The 25197-nt window shown below is 36.1% G+C and overlaps 5 protein-coding genes across 8 annotated transcripts in view; 2 read left to right on the top strand and 3 right to left on the bottom strand.

The window, feature by feature from the left end:
- Positions 1-635: 635 nt before the first annotated feature.
- LOC106656818 lies at positions 636-4025 on the top strand. Its single transcript, XM_014377969.2, has 9 exons — positions 636-746; positions 2018-2149; positions 2219-2324; positions 2621-2885; positions 2969-3091; positions 3155-3245; positions 3329-3468; positions 3536-3668; positions 3756-4025. The coding sequence occupies exons 1-8, from the start codon at positions 636-638 to the stop codon at positions 3567-3569; spliced, it is 1002 nt and encodes a 333-aa protein (XP_014233455.1). The 3' UTR covers positions 3570-3668; positions 3756-4025.
- Positions 4026-6264: 2239 nt separating this feature from the next.
- On the bottom strand, positions 6265-13454 carry LOC106656944 (pyrethroid hydrolase Ces2a-like). 3 transcript variants are annotated; one of them, XR_001339494.2, is made up of 10 exons: positions 13162-13454; positions 12937-13074; positions 12053-12592; positions 10768-10921; positions 10507-10700; positions 10288-10435; positions 10074-10203; positions 9810-10005; positions 6616-6757; positions 6265-6514 (listed from the first exon to the last, which is right to left on the bottom strand). XR_001339494.2 is itself a non-coding variant. In XM_014378149.2 (9 exons), the coding sequence occupies exons 1-8, from the start codon at positions 13441-13443 to the stop codon at positions 9819-9821; spliced, it is 1773 nt and encodes a 590-aa protein (XP_014233635.1). In that variant the 5' UTR covers positions 13444-13454; the 3' UTR covers positions 6265-6757; positions 9810-9818. The 3 variants fall into 3 exon arrangements, 2 of the variants coding, with proteins under 2 accessions (XP_014233635.1, XP_014233636.1); XM_014378149.2 differs by having other exon boundaries at positions 6265-6757; XM_014378150.1 differs by lacking the exon at positions 13162-13454 and having other exon boundaries at positions 6265-6757; positions 12962-13090.
- Positions 13455-13866: 412 nt separating this feature from the next.
- Positions 13867-15270, top strand: LOC106657018 (COMM domain-containing protein 4). Its single transcript, XM_014378248.2, has 7 exons — positions 13867-14155; positions 14230-14301; positions 14373-14438; positions 14521-14560; positions 14621-14821; positions 14902-15048; positions 15115-15270. Exons 1-7 carry the CDS (start codon positions 14153-14155, stop codon positions 15156-15158), a joined length of 573 nt encoding a protein of 190 aa, XP_014233734.1. The 5' UTR covers positions 13867-14152; the 3' UTR covers positions 15159-15270.
- An 821-nt stretch (positions 15271-16091) lies between these two features.
- Positions 16092-17273, bottom strand: LOC106656920 (60S ribosomal protein L32). The gene is made up of 4 exons (XM_014378105.2): positions 17183-17273; positions 16840-16956; positions 16616-16768; positions 16092-16291 (listed from the first exon to the last, which is right to left on the bottom strand). The coding sequence occupies exons 2-4, from the start codon at positions 16930-16932 to the stop codon at positions 16133-16135; spliced, it is 405 nt and encodes a 134-aa protein (XP_014233591.1). The 5' UTR covers positions 16933-16956; positions 17183-17273; the 3' UTR covers positions 16092-16132.
- Positions 17274-20028: 2755 nt separating this feature from the next.
- Positions 20029-25197, bottom strand: part of LOC106657176 (protein tincar) — a 114606-nt gene continuing 109437 nt past the window's right edge. For both annotated transcript variants that reach the window (XM_023462950.1, XM_023462951.1), the window contains exons 13-15: positions 24221-24442; positions 23377-24148; positions 20029-22730 (exon numbers count right to left, since the gene is read on the bottom strand). In XM_023462950.1, the coding sequence (XP_023318718.1) occupies positions 22216-22730; positions 23377-24148; positions 24221-24442 (1509 nt within the window). In that variant the 3' untranslated portion in view covers positions 20029-22215. The remainder of the gene's footprint in view (positions 22731-23376; positions 24149-24220; positions 24443-25197) is intronic.

Below are 25197 nucleotides of genomic sequence, written 5' to 3'. Positions count from 1 at the left end.
GGGCAACGCCTGATATCGTGTACACCATTGTTTTTATGAACACTGAAAGTATGTTTTCCACTCGATAAACGAATCAATTTACATCCCTAGTATACAATTCAGTGTCGTTTAATTCGTTACTGAATGAAGCGGCACGAGTACAATACATATCTCACGTCACATGTTCCTCTCATGTTCCGTGACATTTTCGCGCAGCGAGATATCGATTGATTTCTCACGGAGTCCTTAATACTCCTTAGAACTTACGAAGACTGAAGTAACGCGACGCAATTCATCGATTTTGTGATCAAGACCGGCTACAAGTACGAGCCCGAATTAGACGAAAACGGCGAGATACTGCTGCGTCGCACCACTGCGGTGCGTCGCGAGGATATAGATGCACGCGTAAGAGGACCGATAGGGCAGTCGCAGTCCGTAAATTATTCAACGTATGTGATAGGTTTTACGCGAATTATACGATCACGACTGCTATGATAACTGGGTAGAAAAATTCTTCGAGATCAACTCAGCAGGGGGGGGGGGGNGGGGGGGGGGGGGGGGCAGATCGATGCTCGAGACAAGTCAGGTAACGCGCCGTTGCACTTAGCTCTTGCACATCGTTTGCAAGAGAGACACCGACGACGATCCTGGTAAAGATGTTATTCGAGATCTGCGACGAAAGAGAACAGACGCTTCTGGTCGACATACGGGACCAGTTGGGCCTGACACTGCTGCAATGGGCAGTGGCCTATCACTTGCCGAATGCGGTCGAGTATCTGTGGCGTTGCGGGGCCCGTTTATCCAACTTTGTTTTCCCCGCGACGGATTATTTTGCGGAGAGATCAATCGGACTTGTGCGGCCGTCGTTGAACTTCTCGAGAGAGCAGAATACAAACTGGGCCGGGGCAATGCCCTGATGATCATGAAATTTTTCGAGAAAATTTTTCCGGAAATTCACACTGCATCCTTTGTGGCAGCTGATGGAGCACCGACTTTCAGTCCAGTGCTGTGAAATGATCATAGGGCAGTAGTTAACGAACAAAGGTTTATGGCATATTTGCTGGGCAGCTATAGACCAAAGCTGGCTATGGTGATCAGCATATTTGCACTATTTCTAATGTCTTGTACCATTTTTCCTATATTTTAAGTTTAATTTCATTAAAATTGAATATTAAATTTAACTTTTTTTGTTCATTTTCTCGGTTAATTTCATAATTGTAAACCTTCTTTTCGATCAATTATAATATAAAAAAGATGTGTCTTTTTTACTTCTATCTGATAATTTAATATTACTTGCTTTACATGCGAATGCTTTCCTATTGTTCAAGTATTGTCGTTGAGGACATGGGGCGAGAGTGAGGGGAGAGCTTGGTGGGGTAATTTTTACTCAACTCGGCTTCCGGATTGTCGTTGACACGTTTTAATTTTCAATTATAGTTCTAGCACTAGTCGAAGCGTAAACTCTTAATTATTTTTGTAAGCAGTCCTGCAAGCTTTTCCCTCAGTCTTGGATCACCGCGGTGGAGCCCAACTGACATAATACAACTGACTTGTTTTCTAATATCCCAACTCCTGCTCGTCGAGTTTCGCATAAAAGTAAACACCTGTATTTATTCAACTATGATGGATAACCACAGTCGTTACACCGATTTATTTGATACTTACTGCTAAAATACAGCCTTTATACGTTTTTAGAGCCTAATGAATCATGGGTGACGCCGATCAGAGTATTTCCAAGTAAGCTTGTAGTTGATACTTAAGACTCCAAAAATCTTTTTCTCATTTTGTAATTTTTGTTAAACTAGGATAGATGATCATCCTAATGCAATTGGTATTCGCTTCGTAAAATATTGGTCAAACATTTTTCCTGCGCTTGATATAACTTTAACAATAAGTTGTTTAAAACCTTTCCCGGGAAAATGGCAAACATTTGGAAAATTTTGTCATTATTTTATGCACAGTTTTTCATTTATAGCCGCGGTAAATATTTATGAGACACAATTAGCTGTTATTACACTAATAATTTTTTTAAATTAAGATTCTGTGGGTCCTGAAAGAGAAAAAAGAAATGGATATTTTTAACAACTTTATGGTTGAAGTTATATTTCAGCTGCTTGCTAGTTTAGGTTTGATGTTCGCTTACGTGTCCATTGGAGCAATTAAAAACAAGGTAATATTTTAAAATGGATTAAAGTAACAATAATTTCAATTTGTTCAACCTCATATGAAAATATAACAGATACAATTGGTGGTGGCCCGAATGTGGTACGATGTCACTGAAGATATTCAAAATATTATTTTAGTGCTTGTCTCAAAAGTAGTCTATATTGCTACTATTCAAGCTGGTTAGTATTCTTTATAATTTATTCTTGAACCTGTATATCTAATATTTTATCGCTAGCAAAAACAGCACTTTTTTAAATTATTAGTATTCACATGACACATGCCTATTGTAGTGCCCATTAAAATTGAAAGTTCTTATACAATAGACATTTGCTTTATGAGTACTAATAATTTAAAAGAGGTACCGCGTTTACTACCGATAAAATATTAAATATGGTTAGTATTAGTTCGACTTTTGACTTCAAACATAAACATATTTTCCATAAAACACGACTGATATTAATTTTTTTTTTCACAGTGTTATTAATTACAAGTTGTGTTATTTATGCGTTGGCTCCAGTAACTATACCTTTTTTCATGACTTTCATAAGTTCAGGCAACCAAACCTTTAAAATCGCTCTACCACTTCATCATGAATTTTTAATCGACAAGGACAAATACTTTTATCTAATATTTACAGAACAATTACTTTTATTAACTGATTTTGGTATTTTAGTAGCTGGTATGAATTTTTTTTATTGTTCACATTTAGTAACAATAATTGGAGGATTTCGTGGTTTGGAGTACGTATTTCATAATAGAAAAATCAACTTCGCAAGTTTATTTTATTTGAAACAAAATGAGAGCATAAAAAATTTTCTTTCAGACATTTATTGAAAAAACTTGATGATGAGTATTGTTACAAAATTTCAGTTGGCGATAAAAATGCAAACGAATGGTTTAATTTACAGCTCAAAGATTTTATTCGTTATCATCAAGCTATCATAGAGTATGTCTTTTTTTTAGTTGTTCCAATTTGTTCTAATTAAGCTATTGATTCATTATTTTGAAGTTTCTATAAAATATCTAACGAAGTAAGCAGCCCAATTATGTTTTTCTTATTACTTGGATCCGGTTGTAGCATAATCTTAGCTTTAACATCGGTATGCAGTTGAATATTGACTGAATTTCTGACATTAAGTTCTAAGTTTCATCGTTTTATGATAACATTTTATTTTCACTACAGATAGTAGTTGCAACGGACACAGCCATGGCTGCAACAGCTAAAATGGTCGTTGGAACTTTAATAGCAGTAATTCTGATTATCTTTATTTGCTTTCCCAGTCAATTGCTAAAAAATGCTAGCGAAGACTTGCTGCTCGCGAGGTATATAATATTTGTACAATATTATTCATTCAATTATTCATCATTAAAATAGGTCTTTTTATAAAAGCTATAAACTGAATTACCAAAATTATCCACCATAAGTAAGAAAGACATTTTTATTCATCATGATGAGAGCTGAAAAATTGTTTGCCATGACTGCCGGACCACTCGTGGAGTTAAATTTTGAAACTTGTCGTTCGGTAAGTATAATAATAGAAAATATCATAAAGCCACGTTTTTAAAAAAACTTAGAAATAATATCCTAATTTTGTTCTGATTATTTTCAGATTCTTAAAACTTCATTTTCTTACACAGCAACTTTTAGATCAGTCTACGCGTCAAATATGAGTTGATAAAATTTCTAATCTTATAAATTATTGTCATCAAACTACTTGCGTTAGTTTTTCATCACGAAAAAGTACAACTATAGTCGATTTTCTTACAAGGGGGAGAAATGGAACTTCTGCATGCACGTGATAATGACGCCGAGGCGAGGCCGCCATATCACGTGTGTAAGGGTGTTTCATTTTTCACCCGTGTATGAAATAGTATTTTTTTCCATCCCCACACAAAAAATTTTATTAAATTATCCAAATAAATTCAAAATAAAAAAATAAATCCAAGGATTCAATGCACATAAGAACTTGCATTTATTCTTTCTTTCGCATCGAGGTTCCAATTTGTCGTTGGATTGTGCAGAAAACAAAGCGGTTATGGTTATTATTGACTTTTACGTAAAATCAGTTACATGTGTTGCAAATGCTCTCCTTCACTTTTTGCATCGTGAGCGTAGAGAGTCATATTAAATTTTAAAATACGACTCTGTAATTAAGTTCCGAATTTTGATGCTTGCCCCGACATTAGTATCACGAACGAAGCGAGTTTCCGAAACCCTGAAGTAATTCAAGGTTTCATCAAAAAAAATTATGTAAGTATGATGAATGTCTTCAGAATTTTGCATTAACCTTTGTTATGCTCTTGTAAGCAATTGACGAGATGCTGATATGGTTTTATACATATCATTTGACTCAACTATAAGTTAGAATGTACTACCTTTACACATGTAAACATGGTACTTCATGTTTTAAGCATGAGTAAACAGTTGATGTGTACTTATTAAGGTATAAGAAAATACAAAATTCCACCAAAGTAAAGTTTCAAATATGGTTTGACTATATTAGTATGAGGAATAAGGTATTATTCATCTTATTTCTCGCTTTAGTAAAATCTATGTGTTATAATAGAGATTCAGTTAAAAAATGTATACAAGAATTGTATTTCATTATTGTTGCTGCACGTATGAGGCCGTTGTGAGTCCCTAGGAGTTCAGAAAAAATAAATCCAACGAACGAGAATATTTGAGGCGATGCTCGTTTATTAGTTGAAAAAGCTTGAGATCACATAGCTCTGCACCGTCCGCGCGTTACCAGGAGAATGCCGATGCTGCGTCGCTCCAACTGCTTGGCAACCTAAATCAACAATCTTTAACAAACGATATTGCTGGTTACTAGGCATTTGCAGGCCAGCAGGTTTTCGAGTCTGCCTCTGAACTCGAACTTCTCTGCATGTGGCCTTTTGCCACCTCACAACGAGCTAATATGCTTGACGAGTTCACAGTTGAAGCCGTATACATTTGTTCCATAACAATTATTGTTAGGTTGGTGTGATCACCGCCTGTCGATATCGCAGAGCCGCTGCTCTACCATGCGACACCTACGAGAGAGACTTGAGCGCCGCGAGTCTGCCGGCCGCCGTCTCTCCCTACTCACTCCGTATCTATACACCGCCCTGCGCACACATTTAGATCCTTCTCTAACTTTTTCTTTTGCCAAGTGCCCTTTTGTTTGTTTTACGATAATAAGCTCGATTGCTAGTTGTACGTTTCGATAGAAACTTTCACATATCTTTCTCAACCACTATAAATAAATAAAGTTCAGTGTGTATTTGATAAGTGAATTGTGTAAGTGTTTAGTCAACCCTTCCATTCCAACTAATTATCCTCGTCGAGCTCAATCAAATCACCACAATTATAATAAACCATATAATACTCTATTATGAGCCAAATTGAGATATACGAACACAGTTATTTTTTGACTTTTACTCATTTTTTCATATTTAATGGGAAAAGAGTACACGTATAGACTTGTAACATACAAATTTGAATTCCTTTTTTACCAAAAAAACCTATGTTTACTTATTTTTTCAGAGTAACGAGTGGCTTTTGGAGGAATAAATTAATTTCTCAAGTTCATCGTTGAACCTATGAGGAGCCCAATGGAAAAGACCCAGAGGTCTCTTGCTTGGTAAAATTTCACCTTTTTGTCTGTTCTATGAGCATACAATATCAGGGCATAGATTCATTTTTGGCCTACAACACCTATTGTGGAATAGCCCATACATTAATTTTATTAACTTGTCAAGTCAGTATTTATTGGCTTTTTTCAATCGGTTTAATTCTATACATACCCCAGAGTTAAGTTACTGCTACTTGTTTCTTCGTTTATTTTGTTTCTTTATATTTATAAGATAATTAAAATACAAAAAAGGGTACATAGTTTTTCATACTTTTCTATAGTACATCATATAAAGGTAAGAAAATAAATTTAACTGGTGTTTTATTGACATGCACATTATATTTTTTTATTAAATTGTGTGATAATAGATACAAATTTTATTCATATAAAACCGAGGCATTTTACCGTACTCTAGTCCTTAAAAACGCTCTTGGCGTACTAAAAAGTGTGCGAATAAAGATATTTTTCGCTGTACAATTGCATAAAGCACTATTAAGCCTGCCTAGTGGCATTTAATTTTAATAAGAATCGATAAAAAGGCCTTCCATCGTTCCTTGTTTCTCCGTAGTTGTATTCCTGAATCTTGTTGGGATAATCGCAGCGATGATTTGAATGATCGTAGATCGTTCCAGCAGGACAGTCAAAATAGAATGGTAAGTACTCGACGCATTTTATGAACTTTGCATAGTCCAGATTGTTTCTGAAGATACCGTAGGGTTAAGGACATTGTTTGTTTGGTCCAGCTTTTGCCGCTGTCGTGATTGAAAACGAAATTAATCAAGAAAATTAATCTACAACTATCATAGAACAGTAAAGGGTGAGTAAATAATTATAAAGATAAAATATCACTTACGAACTCTGATGATCTTTCAATGCAGTGTGGATTGGAGGAATATCTGCATGGATTGTCGTATCCCCCCGGTAAACGTGAATTATCAACCTCGGTTTCGCTTCGGATGCGATAAATGCTCTGAGACTTTCCAGTTTTTCACTCCCTAGGTGCAAAATATACTATTTATGCACAATATGATAGTTTGCGAAGTATAAAAAATGTGTATATTATTATATTATAGATTGTTAAATAATTAGAAAATGAACGAGATGTATCGTTCCTAACATTATTATTATATCCGCTATCTAACACGATAACTAGTATATGATACAATTGTTTTACAAATATCACATTAAAACATAACAATATATTTAAATATAAGTAAAGTGAATAAATTTAACTAGGTCCAAATAAATAAATATTCTATCATTGAAAATACAAGTTTTCATTTAACCCTTTAACGCCCGAAGTGACCATTTTGGGACAACATTTATAGCGATGAATTACACCGACTAAAAATTGTTTAAAGATTCTTAAGATTGCTTAAAATTGCTCAAAGAACACAAATATGTGTTCAAAATTTAGAAAAATTTAAATTTTCTTCATTTTGCAATATATTTGTTTATAACAAATTTTTGGGCAGTCTGAGCGACTTTTAACTATGATATTCGGATTCAGCGGGAAAAAATACATAAGAATAACATGTTTTCATCCATCTTCTTCACGTGGCCGATCCGACCCCTCTTTGGCTCCAGGACTATATCGTCTAAGTATTGTCGTCACCCCCAGTCTAGGTTCACAGCGGTGGAGCCCAACTAAGATACTACAACTGACTTATTTTCTAAGATCCCAAGTCCAGCTTGTTGAGTATTGTATGAAAGTAAACACCTACATTTAATCAACTATGATAGATAACCACAGTCGTTACACCCATTTATTAATATACATTTGCAAATATCCATGCACTCGATAATAAAACGGGTAAAATTGTGATACTTAATGTTGTGGATATGAAAAAACATGACGTTATTTTGACAGACAATACAACCTTGATACGTTTTTAGAATAATGAATCATGGGTGACGCCAATCAGAGTATTTCCAAGTAAACTTTTAGTTGATACTTAAGACTCCCGAAATCTTTTTCTCACTTTGTAATTTTTATTAAACTAGGATAGATGAGCATCCTAATTCAATTGGTATTTTCTTCGTAAAATATTGGTCAAACATTTTTCCCTTGTTTGATATAATATACACAATTCCCGCAACCCAATGATCATCGAGTAAGAGATGGATCGCTGTAGTTGCGATTTATTAGTAAACCACCATCTCTTATAACTCTTTTTTAGAACGAAGATAGCGGATGAAATCACACTTGAGCTCGTTCACGTAACATCTCTTAAATTTTTCAAGTTCAAATGCATGACATTACTAAGGATAAACATTCTGCATATCCCTGTTAAAAATAATCAACATCAAATTACCTAATGACCGGAAAATAGCCATTTAAAGTGTTTTCAAATACATTACTATTATTTGGCTCGTTTATGATGATTTTTCCTTAAAAATTATGGTACAAATATTTAGCGCACTTTAAACGACCGGAGAATAACACTTTAATTATTTCAAAACTTTAGACTAGTTTTCAAGGACTTTAAAACCAATGATGGTGAGAAAATGCGGAGAATTATAAGTCCATAAATTATTGAAAAGAATGAATACCTTTGGTTAGTATATATGGGTCAGATTCAGAATTTTTCAAATAAACCTGCGGGCGAGGTGCACGGATTTTCCTGAAATTTTGGTATGTCATAGTACATGATAAGAAAGTGCCAAAACCAAAATTTTGGACTCCCTCCCCCCTCCTCCCCTATAGACGTCCATTTTCTATCTATATTTTTTCTGAAAGCCTGAAGCTATTAAAAAATCTGAAAAAATTCACAAAAATACTTTTCCACAATCCAAACAACCTTGAATTTTTTCAGATATTTTGAGTGCTTCAGGCCTTCAGAAAAAATCATTGAAAATTTAAATTATTTTATTTTCGGTAAAATGGTTCGATGTACCAGACCGGAGTATTTTTTTCTGAATTCTGACATCAAAAAACAATTCCTTGAATTTTTTCAGAATTTTTCATTCATGTCCATTCAGCCTAGAGCTGAAAAACCGCTTTTTTCACGAAAATAATTTTTTTAAGGCGCTACGGAGCCTCAAAAAATCTGGAAAAAATTTTTTCTCATTTTGTTCATCAAAATACATAATCTCAAATTTTTTCAGATTTTTTAATTGAAGGCGATAGCGTCTAGAGCCGAAAAACTTTATTTTTCACAAAAAACGTTCCTGGAACCCGATAGTTCCGGTAAAAAAATTTGAAAAATTTCTTTTTGAATTCCTTGTCAAATTTTAATAAATTTTGACCGTCGCAAAATTTCGATTGGAGCTTCCTAGCTCATTCGAGCGAAATTCTGAAGACATTCATCACAATTACATTATTTTTCAAATTTCTTCAGAATTTCGCTCGAATCTTTGTTATGCTCTAGAAAAATTTGAGATTATGTGTTTTGATGAACAAAATGAAAAAAAATTTTTCCAGATTTTTTGAGGCTCCGTAGCGCCTTAAAAAAATTATTTTCGTGAAAAAAAGCAGTTCTTCAGCTCTAGGCTGAATGGACATGAATGAAAAATTCTGAAAAAATTCAAGGAATCGTTTTTTGACGTCAAAATTCAGAAAAAAATACTCCGGTTTGGTACATCGAACCATTTCACCGAAAATAAAATAATTTAAATTTTCAATGATTTTTTCTGAAGGCCTGAAGCACTCGAAAAATCTGAAAAAATTCAAGATTGTTCGGATTGTTGAAAAGTACCTTCATGAATTTTTTCAGATTTTTTAATAGCTTCAGGCCTTCAGAAAAAATATAGATAGAAAATGGACGTCTATAGGGGAGGAGGGGGGTAGGAGGGGGGAGGGGATCCAAAATTTTGGTTTCGGCACTTTTTTATCATGTACTATAACATATCAAAATTTCAGGAAAATCCGTGAACCTCGCCCGCAGGTTTATTTGAAAAATTCTGAATCTGACCCATATCTATTTCTGTTGGCCCTTTTATATGCCAACAATATTTTTTGATTGGACGAAACCTAGCTATGAAATGTTGAGGGTATCTTACGTAACTAAATTCAAAATTGATCAAGTTATTTTTATAAAACCATACAATTTTATTTTATACGTAGCAAAAATTGAGCCATCGCGATGTCCCGACGCCCAATTTCTCTAAAATACCAGTCGTCGGTCCTTGCGGCCTGGATTCGAGTTTCGTCTCGAGGTTTATATGGAAAATTTTATCCGTCGATCGAGAATCGGGCCACGCGAAGCCAAGATCTTCCTGTTGCTCGGTAGGTGTTGGATTTCTGAAAAACGAGGTCAAGATCGATTTAGTATTGCTGCAAATTCTCGAATACGATTCGCGCGACGTTACCCGTATTTGGCGAAATTCGTCCACAACGTCGTGTAGCGATCGATCATGAAATTAGCTTCTGGGTCTTCGAGCGACACGTTGACCATTGGAACGTAAAGTACCATCGGCAAATCTTCGGCGTGGCCGAGTCCTGCGTGAGCGATCGTGGCAAAAAATAAATCGCGATTATTGAAACGATGAAGGAAATTTTATTGATATTCAATGCGAATTGTACCCTGTATATTGAGGAATTCATTGGCGACCTTCACGATTCCAGAAGCATACGACGACTCATAGTAATAGATCGGATACTGGTCGTTCGTCTGAGCCATGAGTTGCTGCTTGGAATCAATGCCGAGCCTGAACGATAGATCGGTAAAAATCTATCAAAAATATCAATGTAAACCAAATGCTAAATGATGTCAATTGAAAAAAAACTATCGAAATTAACCACCTCGAGAAAGCCACGAAGCAAGAGTCTCGGCAAGAGGGTGATAACGTTGTGAGCCAAAAAACTGATCAACTCGAGCAAAGGACTCAAGTGATACAAAAGCTTGCCGAGCAATTCGTACAGTCGATCCCTCGTTTCGGGTGAAAAAGCTGATTTGATAAGAAGATCTCCTTGTATCGCTGTGTCGAATCCAATCCCTAAATTTTCAATGGTAGTTTTTAGTTGAAATACTTTCTATTTTCTATATCTTTTATCGAGTCTTACCGTGAATGAAAAATAAGAATTCCAATGACGAAGTGCCTAGCATGTGTGGTCCTTTGTTGTACTTTCCGGAGGCGAACAGGTCCACCGGACAGTCGGTTAAGAATCTCTGATTGCCAACAGGTGTGACTCTCTCTACAGACGGGCGGAACAAGAGCTAAAAAAAAGATCACGTAGAAAAAGGTAAGCAACCAATTAGAAAATGAATATGGCCGATTCTCTGTGAAATCGAATGGCCAAAAAATTTTTTTTTCTGCAAATATGAAAAACTTGCTGTTCCCGATGTCGGAAATGTCCCCAAATTTTATTAGAATTTTTGGGACCATCTATCACTCTTTTTCAGAGGCCCGAAGTTGGCCATTTTAGGGTTTTTTTAAAATTCATGAAAAATCACAAATATTAAAATAATTCCTGGAATAGAGTAGAATGATTCAAAAGTAAAAGTGCCCAGCAACTTTTTTGTTGGAAATTGTCCAAATTTTCAGAAAAAAAATATGCCAAAGTGATTGGAACAATCTAGGTAAGTGTAAAGCAAAAAAACTGCCAAGTGGACATAAATGATGAAATTTAATCGAGTTCGAACCGGACTTTCATTTCCTAAACTATGTAAAAAGCTTCCCAAAGATGTCAACTACTGCCTGATAAAGTTTTGTAATGGGCCTTAAAGTTTAACGCAATGTAGACAACAATGTGTGGCGAAAAACATGCAAAAAAGGTCAAAAATAGGCCCCAAATGCCTAAAATCACCAAAAACAGCCATTTTCAGCCTTTGTTTGCATGTTTTTCGCCATACATTATTGTCTACATTGAGTTAAACTTTAAGACCCATTACAAAACTTTATCAGGCAGTAGTTGACATCTTTGGGAAGCTTTTTACATAGTTTAGGAAATGAAAGTCCGGTTCGAACTCAAGTAGATTTCTTGTTTTGTGTTTTTTTTTATGTTTTCCCACTATGCTCTCTTTGGGTGGCTCCAATCACTTTGGCATATTTTTTTTCTGAAAATTTGGACAATTTCCAACAAAAAAGTTGCTGGGCACTTTTACTTTTGAATCATTCTACCCTGATCCAGGAATTATTTGAATATTTGTGATTTTTCATGAATTTCAAAAAAACCCTAAAATGGCCAACTTCGGGCCTCTGAAAAAGAGTGATAGATGGTCCCAAAAATTCTAATAAAATTTGGGGACATTTCCGACATCGGGAACAGCAAGTTTTTCATATTTGCAGAAAAAAAAATTTTTTGGCCATTCGATTTCACAGAGAATCACAGAGAATATATAAGTTACCAAAGTCGATCTCCTGATGATGGTTCGAGCATCCGCCTTGTACAGACTCTGCAGCAAACTCTCCTTGCTGAAACTCGGAAAACCGAACAGAAAGCCCATGGCGAACTCCTGCATCCTCGACTCGAGCCGGCTCTGAAGCGGCCACCAAGTGTTCATCGCGGAGCCGCTCATGGCGATCGATCGGCTGAACAGACCCGCGGACATGGGCGACAAAATATGAAAGTCCACCGAGGACGAGCCGGCGCTCACTCCGAAAATCGTCACGCGATCGGGATCGCCCCGAAACTCGCGGATGTTCCGCTGCACCCAGCGGAGAGCCAGGGTCTGGTCCTTGAGGCCGGCGTTTCCCGTGGCGTTCTCGTGATCGAGATTGAGAAAGCCGAGCGCGCCGAGACGATAGTTCATGGCCACGAGGATGATGTCTTTCTCGAGAAGAAAATCCGGTCCGGTGAATTCGGTGTTAGGATAGCCGGTGAGGTAGCCACCGCCGAAGATCCACACCATCACGGCCTTGAGCTCGGTCGCGTTGCTGAAGTCGCTCTGAAAAATGAATACATTCGCCTCTGCATATGAGTAAAAACACAGTGAAAAAAAAAACCTTTTTATAAAATGCCGTGAAAAAATACACCACATCGAATCACAATTTAACGAATCACGTCAAAAATAAATTGGTTTTTCAAAGAGGTGTGTTTTTCTTCACGGCATCCGATGAGATGTGTTTTTTTTTTTCACAGTATTTCATCAAGGTGAGTTTTGACTCATAAGCAGCGACGATATAGTGACCGCGATAATATTTATAAACTTCGAAAAACTTCCACACGTTGATAATTATGCATTTGGTAAGCGGTAAATTATATAATAGTAAGTGATGTTTATCGCGTTACGTGAGGAGTAAAAACGTTCAAGTACAGGCAGTCCTCGGCGCCGATGAGCGTCAAGTTGAACAGGTCGTACTGCGTGCAGACCGATCCCTGCACGAGGGCGTCCAGCACTCCGCTCCATCTCTTCTTCTCGACCGGCGGCTGAATTCAAAAATAATTATCGGTAAGCAATATCATTTATATTTTTTTTATGTGAAACATCTATATTTTATTTATTTATTAACGAACTTTGAATCTCAAATAGCCAAGGGGAGGCTCTGCGAAGGGTATCCCTTTGAACGACGAGTACACCTTGTGCTTCCTGATCGTCCGGAAAACGGCGCCGCGCAGCTTTCCCCCCGCCGTCTCGATCACCGACGTGTACGTCAAATTTTCAGCTCGGATTTCGGGCCAGCAAATTGGCACGAGGGCACAAGTCAAGGCGACAGCGCCGATTATCGTCCGCGAAGACGTCATTATACACGATCGGTATGTATAACTATTGTTACTGTACTTTATGCGCGCGTGCATTAAACACAATGAATCGGCTCGTACTAACGCGCCAACGCGTTATCCGTCGCGGTTTATATATATTATAATTGCGTACATACAATAACGATTCGATATATTGATAAAAAATGAAAAGTATTAATAATCGTCTTGACGGGAGTAGATAACGAAAAAATTATACTCATTAATGATGATCGTCGTCGCAGCGCGGAAAACGACTAATACTAGTGCGGCTGACAATTGAGCAATTATACGATTGAAACTCTTGACATTTCGAGCCGCTGCCGTTCAATTCGCGCGCGTGTATAAACATTTCAAATCGTGGGAAAAATGGAAATTGGATTAAAATTGGATAAAAATTTGGAACGCGCGTCGAGATAAGATATTCATGCTCGCGCGTATCTCAAATAATAGGAAATTAGTCGTCGAAAAAATAATATATCGTTATTTAGCAAGTAGTTAACATGTGTTGCCTTGATGATCGATCATTTATAAGTATTTTTACGCTTAACTAGTTAATTCGTGCGCTTAGAGGGTCGATCGCGCAATGTATAGTTCTGTGTACAGTATATAATACAGCCTTGCGAAACGTCTGCACTCGGCACGGGGCAATACATTGTTGCGATCAATGACACTTGTATGTTTACATCTGACCGTGTGCAACGCCTCATAACCTATACTACATAAGACGTTTTCAAAACATTCGTGTACTTTTATATAAAAAGGAAAAATGGTTTGTTGTTGAAGAAGCTGCTTTGCAAAGTGATTGAAATGATGTGATTTTGATATTGGTGGTTCATTTTTCAGAGATTCAGATTTCTGGGAGACGTTGATTGTCCAGAATGGCTGCTTGCACAGATTTACAATCTGTCACAAATGGTTTGTAACATTATTGTAATCTTCTTCTTTTTGTGTCAATAACTTTTATGCTTTCTGTTGTATTGCTCCAGACCTCGTCCAAAATGAAAATGTTAAGTCAAATTGTCATCAAGTCTATTACGGATCAAGAACTAGACGTAAGAAATTTTAATTAGATTTCATCTAATGAAATTCATAAAAATGTTGGCTTTTATATTTTATGAAAATTTTATATTTTAGGAAGAAATGTTGGCAAAAATTTCACAAGATTCAAAGATAGGTAATAATAGAATGCCTAATACGTTTAAGACTTATTTATAAAAAAAAATTTGTATTTCAGAAATAAATGAATTAAAAGCTTTGATTGCCGCAGTACAAATGATCTTTAAATCATCTGCAAGAAATGCCGTTTCTGCAGCAGATTTGAGTAATGAATTGCAACAGCTAGGATTGCCACGAGAACACAGTACGATTATAACCAAATTTCATACAGATAATGCAGCGCAAATATCTACTATACTTACTGGTCAATCGCTGAGATGTAAATTCTATTTCTTTTTTTAATTTGAAATAAGAGTCTATAATCAAACTTAACTCTTATTTTGTTTTTTTGTTAAACAGTGTCTAGATTATCATCAGTTGAAGTAGTACCTAATGAAGAGCAATCTCCGTTTGCCAAAATAGTTTTCAAAACAACAAGTGGAGATGAAAATGAAAGAGAAACTACTCTAAATATATCCAAAGATAAATTAAGTGAAATATTAGCAGGTATGATACTTATTCTTAATGTCATAACGCTACGTAACAAAGTATGATGAATGATTAATTTTTCAGAATTAAAAACAGTGCGAACGCTGATGGAGCAAGTTTCGCAATGATTGTAATCATTTGTCTGGATCAGATATATGAAAAAAGTATGATGTAGATAGTATCTAATGAATTAAGCAAATAAGTCAAGCAATTTATATAATTTTATTTTATTTTGATAAATGAATATAAAAAGTTTATTACCTTCAGTTCAATACATAAACTGTGTTATTAATAAATTTGCTTCCTCTATCATAATTGCACCAATTTAAATTTTCACATCATCATTGAATTTATAAATGCATTTAAAATTGAGTAATTTTAAGTTCATAAAGTCACGAACTAAAACTCGTTCAAATATCATGAATAAAAATTATGTACAATAAATCTGAATCTTATGCATAATAAACGTACAAAGAAAATCAGTGTCAGATAAACTATATCTTCAAGCTGCCAATATTTTTAAAATTATTCATCCATGTTAGCTTTTGAACTGTCATTAACAAAAGTTTAAACAAACTTCAATCTCATATAATTGATTATCAGTCTTTATACAATAATCTTAAAATTGAAAATGTTGTCTTCATTTTACTGTAAATGTTAAAAAATATTTACAGTGCTTGAAAAGTATAAGTAACAATGCGTTTTGCTAGTATTACTCAAAAATATAGTTTCCATTTGATTGAATAAATATTACCTTCACTTCAACAATGTACCAAATTTCTGTTATTGCTATTAGAAGTAAAGATTGAGTCAAAATCTACCCCAACGCGTGGGGGACAAGTTCATGGAAGACACCCTGTTTTTTAAAGACTACTTGGTCAGGTACTATTGAATTGATAGACAATTTTTGTTATAAAAAGTTTCATCTATGTTAAACATATTTTTAACACAATGAATTCTACTTTTGACGGTAGTCTCACTGTTATTTCTGCTTAGTTTCATTAGTGTGTTGCACTTTATACAGATGAAAAGGATTGCAGATATTGAATTGGAGACAGAAATTAACTTTTTTGTAATGACGTATATTTTAAAAAAGTTCAGTTTATTCATTCTCCTCAGAGCGGAGGCGTGCATTGGCATTCGTTACACGAATAGAAAGCTGCTGGGCACGCTCAACAATTGATTTGCGTTTCTTACTGCTGACACCATGGGCAATTTCTGCGCAGTATTTTCTGTTTTGCATCATCAGTACTTCGAGTTCCTATAAAACATAAGAATAATTATTTAGATTCAAGGTCTCAATGGTAAATGATTAAAAGTATTAAAATTTAATTTCAAATCATCATTGGAGCAAATACATTATTGAATCAGTTGGAAAATAATTCATTAATATAATAATTCAATCAAGATTTTGCTCATGGGTAAATATTATATTGCTTTTCATAAAAAAAAATGCACAACAATGTTTATATTAAAACAAATTGTCTATGCTGCTATAATCATTGTTTGAAGTCATGAGTAATGAGCAAATAGAATGGTATTCTGTGTGCGGAATCAGTTTTGATACAAGGAATTTATAGTTTACCTTGACGTTGTGTACCAGCATTTTTCTGAAGCCTGTGGGCAGCATATGACGAGTTTTTTTGTTGCTACCATAACCTATGTTTGGCATAAGGTACTGCCCTTTAAACCTACGTCTTACTCTGTTGTCAATACCCTTAGGTTTCCTCCAGTTTCTCTGCAAAACAATTCAACGATAAAATGTGTTCCAACTTAGGTGCCAAAAAAAGTTATCGTAGTTCGACCAACCTTCAACTTATCATACCTGTCACTTTGGTGACGGGTAAATTTCTTAGTCCTCTTTTTGAGGATGGTGGGCCTATAAACTGGACGAATAGCCATTTTGCCTTTCTGACGTTACTTTAACTAAAACACAAAAAAAAACATGTTGATAATCACCACATGTTAATCATACATCTAACCTGCATCACAGAAAAAGTAATAATTCTAATATGAAGTCATATGATCACTTTTACAATGCATACACACATAATATAATTAGGGAAAGTTTCATACAAATAATTCTGAACAAATTTTGCAATCAATTATTCATAAATTTTTATTAAAATCAAATTATTATTGGAGAACTTACACTTAGCAACGAAAAGGCCGAACCGAAAGGTTAATTCCACGACTGCATGGTGATTTTGAAGAAACGTTTCAAAATCGTCAGTCGTCACGAATTGGTCATTTTACCGATGCAGCGCGTAATTTGTATTTTTCTCATTAGAAAAACTAAAACCTTTTTGTTTTGGATTTTTACAATAAAAACTATTTTTATGGGAATAATCAAAAATATAAATGGTCACATTCACACATTTTTTCTAAAATTATTAGTAACATTATCTGCTATCATCTTTTATTAATTTGCAAATATTAATTTTTTCACCAGGACTCGCCCGGTAATTAAAATCTCTTTCACGAATAAAGAAGTCACTTGTCACCGGCAACTTCTTGAAAAATTAAAAATAGCACATGCAAGTGCACCGCATGCACCGGGCGGCGCGGATCGCACGTGTGGCTGGAATGAGGAATCAGTCAATTGCAGCGCGCAGGTGTAATTTTCAAATTCACATGTGCGTTTCGATGAATAGCCATTCACTTGAGTGAATTTTCAAATTTATCATATACAAATATATGAAATAAAAATATATAAAATATGCACGGCATACCAAGTTCAGTTTGTCGAAAATAAAAGTGAAAGTAACTGTTTGTAAGAGAATACGAAATTTTCATTGAATACTTTTCCAGACAAAAAAAAGATTTCGTCAGCCGAGTATCGTAGGGCGATTGCGTTTTAAATAAAAAAACGTAGACCTTCTCTATAACTATCTGTAAACAAAACTTTAATGAGATAAAAATTCAATAGAATTAAAATCCAAACAGATTAAATAATGCGCCGAACTCTCGAACAACCCATACGCGGTGAAAAATCTCACCGTCGTCAAGGCGGCGCGTCGTCCCACATTTAAGTATTCTCTATCATCGAACATTCGAAAGTAATTAGAGCGACAGACGGCAGCTCGAATTTAAAATGATACCTAATGAATTGAGAAAATAAGTCGAGCAATTTATATAATTTTATTTTATTTTGATAAATGAATATACAAAGTTTACATTCAGTTCAATAAATACACTGTGATGTTAATGAATTTGCTTTCCTCTATTATAACTGCACTGATTTGAATTTTCAAACAATCATTGAATTCACAAATGCATCTAAAATTGAGCAATTTTGAGTTTATAAAGTAACATACTAAAAATCATTCGAATTCATGGCACATTAGGTGTATTTTTTCTTCTTCATAAGAAAGTAGACTAGCAGTATAGTATATTTTTGTTTTAAACAAAAACATAATCACAAAACAAACATTATTTTACAGAATATGTCATGAATGAAAGTCGTGTAAAATAAATCTTAATCCTATACATAATAAACGTACAAAAGAAATCAGTGTCAGGAAAACAATATCCTCAAGCCGTCAGTATCTTTAAAATTATTCATCCATGCAAGCTTTTCAATTATCATTGACAAAATTTTAAACAAACATCAATGTTGTATAATTAATTATCAGTCTTTATACAATAATCTTACAATTAACAATATTACTTTTTACTTTAAATGTTAAAAAATATTTACAGTGCTTGAAAAGTATAAGTAACGATGCATTTTGCCCGATTTCCAGAAAGCAGAGTGCTTAACATCAAGACATTTTTGAGCAATTTAGCGATGATTTTTTAGAAAACGATTCCCTACTATAGCTCTCATCGAGAACAAACACAACTTTAAGGGCAATAGTTCACCCAATTCTTTATAGTCAACTAAATTTTAACAGTATTTCATTCTTTCGCGTAACTACGATTGTTATCAGTTACAATTGTACTCAAAATACTTGTTATACCTGAATAATACAGAGTTAGATTATTGATTCGTATCGTTCAAAGAAAATAAATATTCTCGATAACACTGCTGTAAATGAAAGATTTTTATCTGAAGTTCATTAACATTATGCGGTTTTATTTCATTGTCTAATTTTCAAGTTTTAATCCTTTTTTTTATTTTTTCAACACTACTGACTCTAGAAAGACAGTAAAAAAATATCTTTGCAAAAAGATACACGTGTGCTATTGTTCTTGTTATTTTTGTTTTTTTTCTTCCATCTATTTATTGTGCTCAGCGTTTACTCCTTATTACAAATGATATATGCTGCTCTTTTCATTAATTATGTTTTTTTTTTAGATATTATACCATCTACGTGTGTCGACCCTTGTTGATCCATTTTGTTTTAATGATTTATATGAATGCTAAAACGTGACAATATTGCTTAATTATTGATGATGATGATTCGCTATTGATGATGATGACAATGATATGATGAATGAAGTACTTTTCATTTTACAAAGTTTCTTAATATCGCACTTCGATTATTGTATTGTCACGCCAAGTCCAAAGTGTCGGAGTTTATTTTCGCGTTTAAAAGAAATTATTGCTTCGTTAAGTAGATTTAACATTTTTTTAGTGTCAGCGCATGATCTTCCTTGTTATTAACACGATTTGAAGCACTTATTTTGACGCTAAACTCTCCGATGCATCACAAATATTTCTCTGTTGTACAAAACATAATTTCATCTGTATCTTTATTTTAAGTTATTATTTTTTGTAATTTATCGAGAAAATTCTGTCGAGTCTGGTCCTTGATTTTACATTGATATAATTCCGGTTTTGTATGTTGCTTATTTTTTTGTTTTATTATACCCTCATTCACGTTTATACGGGCTTTCCGATAAATGATCATTCAAAGCGTTGCGAAGCTCGCGATCAGCAAGATTCTATTTTAACCTTTTTTTCAAATAGATTCCGGTATATATAATTGTTTTATAAATATATATGTGTATATAAAGAAGTTTATTTTTACGCGTGGTGTATATAATTTTTATCATTATTTTTTTTTACAATACCTAGACACTCAATTTTTTGCTTTATTTCATTCAAGCGGACTTCATTTTTATTACGAGTAATAATCGATTATGAGTGAAACGTGTATGTATCATTTAAATGGTCATGCTTTATTATTAATGTATATGATAGCGATTACGATACGAGAGGCTTTTTTCACCCCCTCTCGATCTCGTCTACATTTGTTCTGAGAAAATATTATGCTGAGAACAGCAGGATTTAAATGCGCTTTTCTGAATATAAAGAATAATGATCTGTTTACTTTTTTTTCTTTACTTTTTTCCTTTTCACTACTACTGGTAAAATAGCACTTCGATCTGCATCTCTGGCGGTTACCGTTGTAAATATTACTTCTTATAAATTACGTTATATTCCCAGCAATTCATCACATGTGCACTTATTTACATTTACGAACTAATACTTTGCGCACTGCTCGAAGCATGTCAAGAACAGAAGAAAAATACATTGTAACAAACGCAAAGGTAATTACTGTAATTTAAATGCTACTTTATCTAATAATTTTTTTCACCTATCTTTTCTGTAATCGCAACAGAATTATACAATATTTTACTCTCTCTAAACGTACACTTAAATAGACTAACAAAATTTTATCGTCAAAGGAAGCTTCCGTTTTTTTCTCTTAAAAACGATGAAATGGTATGTATTTTTTATGCATTGTTTATGTACTATGAAGCGTTTTTTATTATTTTATTTCTCGTCGCGTATCGGCTATTGATCTATACGTGCACGACAGCCGCATCAAAGGAGAGTCGGTGATACACATGGAAATGAGCGAGTGATCGATCCAGTAACTCTTTCTCTTGCTTATTATTTTTTCCTTTTAGTTAGCATATACGGTTAGTTAAATGCAGCTCGTATATCGATAATATCGCATTATTAACTTTTAAATTTACTTACTCGTAACAATGGCATAGCTTTTTAATAATGATAATGACAATAATAATAATCGTTATAATACTATATTTGTTATCAAATTTTTTTCAATCAAGGCCTTTACTTCGTCCTTCACCCTCGATACGTAATAATCAAATTACGATCGAGGAACGTAATCTCCCGCTAGATATGTTGAGAGTTCGCGACCGCGAGAGATTGCGTTTTATTTTTGTGTTATCGCACGAACAAGGTCCTTTTTCTATTTTACTTAATCAGGAACGACGTAGTCTTTAGAACGCGTGCTCTTAAAAAGTTTATACTATTATAATAATTTACAGAAAAAAGTTTCATCGCAGACAGAAATATTCCTATTGTATATAATAATGTAATATAATAAGAACGAACATCATGAGTACCTATAATTTTCTTTTAGACACGAGAGTCCGACTTTTGAATCTTTTTCGTCTCTCTTTTTTTTTCGTCAATATATAAAAATTTTTAATCTTCGTAAAGCATTATCATAGAGAACAATTGAACGTCAAGTTTTTTAATCTGTTTTTAATATATATAATATGTAATAATACGTTTACGTTTATGTAAGCCTAATATATCATTCCGTCAATTATTTGATATGCATAAATCTAGTTATCTTTGAACAAAATAAACTCGTACAATAAATATTCGCAACAGTCCTTGGTAAATATACACTCGTCTACGCGTCACATAGTATATTATAATATATCTTATATATATATATTTTTTTTCTTTAAAAATATGAATAAAAATTCAAAAAGTGCTGAAAGTTTTTTTAGAGCTACAACAATTTATAATAATCGACTTATTAAATATCTCGAAGAAAAATGATCACATTTTCGGTGACTGAGAGTAACACAATCAAGTCTATTATACGTTATTATGCGTGGTGGGCTTGAATGAGTGATTAAACAGGGTAACAAAAAATCGTTGGGATAATAATACAAGAGAGAGAGAGTGTGTGTGTGTGTGTGTGTGTGTGTGTTTGTGTAACGAAAAAACGTCCCTCCCTTCCCCCGTAGAACAATTGTCACGAAACAACGAACAGCAACAACGACGGTTTTTTTGGAATAATACGCGATCGGTATCGACATGATCTACTATATTATATCAAAAAATTAGGATGCGTGATCTGCGCGCGACTCGTCGATCACGCGTCGTCGTCAATCGGCAAAAACGCAGCCGTATCTCCAGTAGTGCACCTTGACGACCCTCGCGCGCTTCTTCAGCCTCCACCTGTCCTAATGCGGCAGACACGTGTCCGAATCGCCGCTGCTGGCCATGGAGAAGTTGGCCGAGTCGCGATCCGACTGTCTCGGCTGTGCTTGTTGTTGCTGCTGGAGCTGCTGGAGCTGCTGCTGCTGCTGCTGATGTCCGTTGTACATCGGCTGCGGTCCTTTGCCATTGATCTGTGGAAGCTGCTGCTGCTGCTGCTGTTGCTGGACGGCGGCGATCCCGGCCTGGGCCGTAGTAACGGTGGTGGCCGGTAACTGGGGAAAGGTGTGATGAGCCGCGGGGCCGCCGCCCAAGTGATGAGCGCTCGGCAGGACCGCGGCCCAGGGCTGCTGGCCGTTGGTCTGCACGGGCGGGAAACGCTTGACGAAGGGATTGGGGCCGCCGTGCAGCATCAGCCGGATGCCGTTGTGATGCGAGGGCAGGGTCGTGTGCGCCGCCACGCCGTTCGTCACGACCTGCAGCGGGGCGGTGACGGTGGCTTGACCGATCTGCTGCGTGATCGGCTGCAGGGCGCTTTGAGCTGTGACAAAAAAAGAAAGTTATTCATAGTCACGAGATAGTGAATCGCATTCAAAAATGATAGCGCCAATGAAAATACAGCTTGAGTTTCCAAGCAAGATTTATAAGCGATCTTGTGCGAAATCATCATTACATTGCTAGACTTACTATTGATTATTAATAATTACTAAATGTATAATAATAATATAAACTTAAGTGTAGTCTTCTTCAAGTCTATTAATTAAATCAAGATTATGGAACATAATTCACTCTGATAAAAATGTTCGACATTGCCATAATAACAAGAAATTACTGTTTAATAGTATTAAAACACTCTAACATTAACTAATAATGTTCTCCCAAGCCCATTTTAAAATGAACTGGTAATGACAATTGAATTATTTCAAAAAACTTAGGTCGATTTTCAACTACTTTAAAATACGGCTTTAAGCTTTTGCCACTAGGTGGCGAGTATCTTTTTCTCTAAATCCCAAGTGGTAAAGTAAAAATAATTGTATAATAGCTACCAGGGATACTCAAAAGGTTAAGACGACGATTCTCGCATGCAAGTTCTTGCGCAAAACCTCATAAAATATCGTTTCAAGATCATACATGGAAACTTACATGATACATCGTCCGGTATTACAACAATAATGAGAAAATCTTACGAGAATTTCTGGGCTGCACCGAGCCGCAGCTGCCGCTCATGCCGTTGGTCGCGACGTAGCTGTGGCTGGCGTGCGGCAGCGGCATCGTCGAGCAGTGCGGATAGGTGACCGTGGGCTGGGTCGGATAGTGCGGCAGCGTGGCGCTCGACGACTGCACCGCGCGCAGATCCGTCGCCTCGGTGAACGAGGTCATGCGCATGTTGGTCGAGCGGCCGAAGGGCTCCTCGTTGAGGCCGCCCGGCTCCTGGATCTTGGGCCGCGAGTTCTTGCGTCGGATGACGACCGTCGCCTCGGTCTCGAGTATCACCGGTGGCGGGGTCGCCACCACCCCGGCGGCCACTATCGTCGTCTCGCCGTTGTAGATCGGCTGATGGTTCACGTAGGCCGCGTTGCTCGCGTTGCTCGCGTAGGTCGCGTTCGGATTGGCGATCACTCGGCCGGGATTCGACATCTTGGCCGGACTGGACGAGTTGGAGGAGGTCGGCGGCTGGGTGCCTCGCTGCAGCGAGCAGCTGCGCCAGTGGGGCTCCTCGCGCGGCTCGTTGGTCAGATCCTCGACGCTGGTGGCTCGACGCTGACTGCTCGCGCTGCTGTGTATGCCGCTGGACGAGGTCTCGCTGTTGTTGCTGCTCGCGGCGCTGATGGCGTTGCTGCTCGCGGTCGTCGGGTCCAGAGGTGGCGAGTGCGACGAGTCCGAGCGCGGCGTCAGCGGCCCGTCCGCGGGCATGCCCGAGTCGGCGCGACGCAGACATCGAGGTGTCAGTCCGCTCGGCTACGATAATACGACGCGAATGTCAAAACTCGCCACTTCATCGTTACGATCAATAATAACACTGCGACTCACCTGTGAATTTGCGTGCAGCACCACCGTGTCTTTGGTCGGCGTGGGCGGAGGCAGGGGCAGCGGCTGATGATGATCCTGGGCGACCATCGCCTCGACCTGGTGCGGCGCGGGTGGATCCGGCAGCGCGTCCAGTGGACTGTTCTCGCCCTCCGACGACGGCTGCAGGTCTCGATTACCGCTCGCGTAGTAGGTCACGTGGTCGTCGCTCACGCACTCCAGCAGCTGATTTTTTATTTTTGGTTTCATCGATAAAATATTTATTAGTTTCACGTTAGAGCTTTACGATGGTTACATTAAAATATTTAATAAAAATATCGAGACCAATATATATGATGTTGTATATAAAACTGCATGAGTTATGATAATTGATTTTCTAAGATGAGTATACATCATTTTTATTTCATTATTTTGATAATGTAATGCTATTTCGATCGATTTTCTAAATGATTCGATGAATTATTACGATATATTACGAGGTATGGGGCGATATGGGACCAACTGAATTCTCGCTTAAGATATAATCCTACAAATGTATACGATAGTTCTGTCATTAGTGGCAGTTAGTCCAAAAAATGAAACGAAAAAAATAAAACTTAAATGAACATTGCGCTAATTGTTCAAATTATGCACCATATATGCAAACAAGCTCGTCCAGCAAACAAATCAGCTCAATTATGAATGAAACTATATAATGATAAAAAAAGTGAACGATGAATTAGCTTTGATAAATTATGCTTGTAAAGCGTTTGATGATTGTGATGATGATGAAGATGATAATGATGATGATGATGATAATGACGACGGTAATCATGCAACAACCCGATGCATGTATGCCTTTAATCAGCATCATTATATATTTATAGAAATACTAAAAGTCAATAATATATCTATAACAACTCAGGTATAAATAATTTAAATTCCAGTTCATTCAAATCAATAATTGAAATTAAATTCTAAAATTAGCGGCAAAGTAGCAG

This window comes from Trichogramma pretiosum, unplaced genomic scaffold, assembly GCF_000599845.2.
Source record: "Trichogramma pretiosum strain Unisexual culture from Peru unplaced genomic scaffold, Tpre_2.0 scaffold14, whole genome shotgun sequence".
NCBI classification, from domain to species: domain Eukaryota; kingdom Metazoa; phylum Arthropoda; class Insecta; order Hymenoptera; family Trichogrammatidae; genus Trichogramma; species Trichogramma pretiosum.
This window is presented reverse-complemented; position numbering and strand designations above follow the sequence as displayed.

Coding starts and splice junctions, on each gene's coding strand:
- LOC106656920 (XM_014378105.2), bottom strand. CDS start 16,932: ATGGCTATTCGTCCAGTTTATAGGCCCACCATCCTCAAAAAGAGGACT. Junction 16,769..16,839: donor ACAGGTATGATAAGTTGAAG/GTTGGTCGAACT, acceptor ATTGTTTTGCAG/AGAAACTGGAGGAAACCTAA. Junction 16,292..16,615: donor TGCTGGTACACAACGTCAAG/GTAAACTATAAA, acceptor TATGTTTTATAG/GAACTCGAAGTACTGATGAT.
- LOC106657018 (XM_014378248.2), top strand. Junction 14,439..14,520: donor TTACGGATCAAGAACTAGAC/GTAAGAAATTTT, acceptor TTTATATTTTAG/GAAGAAATGTTGGCAAAAAT. Junction 14,561..14,620: donor TTCACAAGATTCAAAGATAG/GTAATAATAGAA, acceptor TTTGTATTTCAG/AAATAAATGAATTAAAAGCT.
- LOC106656944 (XM_014378149.2), bottom strand. CDS start 13,443: ATGCACGCGCGCATAAAGTACAGTAACAATAGTTATACATACCGATCG. Junction 10,922..12,052: donor TCATCAGGAGATCGACTTTG/GTAACTTATATA, acceptor TCTTTTTTTTAG/CTCTTGTTCCGCCCGTCTGT. Junction 10,204..10,287: donor TGAATTCCTCAATATACAGG/GTACAATTCGCA, acceptor TCGCTCACGCAG/GACTCGGCCACGCCGAAGAT.
- LOC106656818 (XM_014377969.2), top strand. CDS start 636: ATGTTATTCGAGATCTGCGACGAAAGAGAACAGACGCTTCTGGTCGAC. Junction 2,325..2,620: donor TATTGCTACTATTCAAGCTG/GTTAGTATTCTT, acceptor TTTTTTTCACAG/TGTTATTAATTACAAGTTGT. Junction 3,092..3,154: donor TATCATCAAGCTATCATAGA/GTATGTCTTTTT, acceptor ATTATTTTGAAG/TTTCTATAAAATATCTAACG.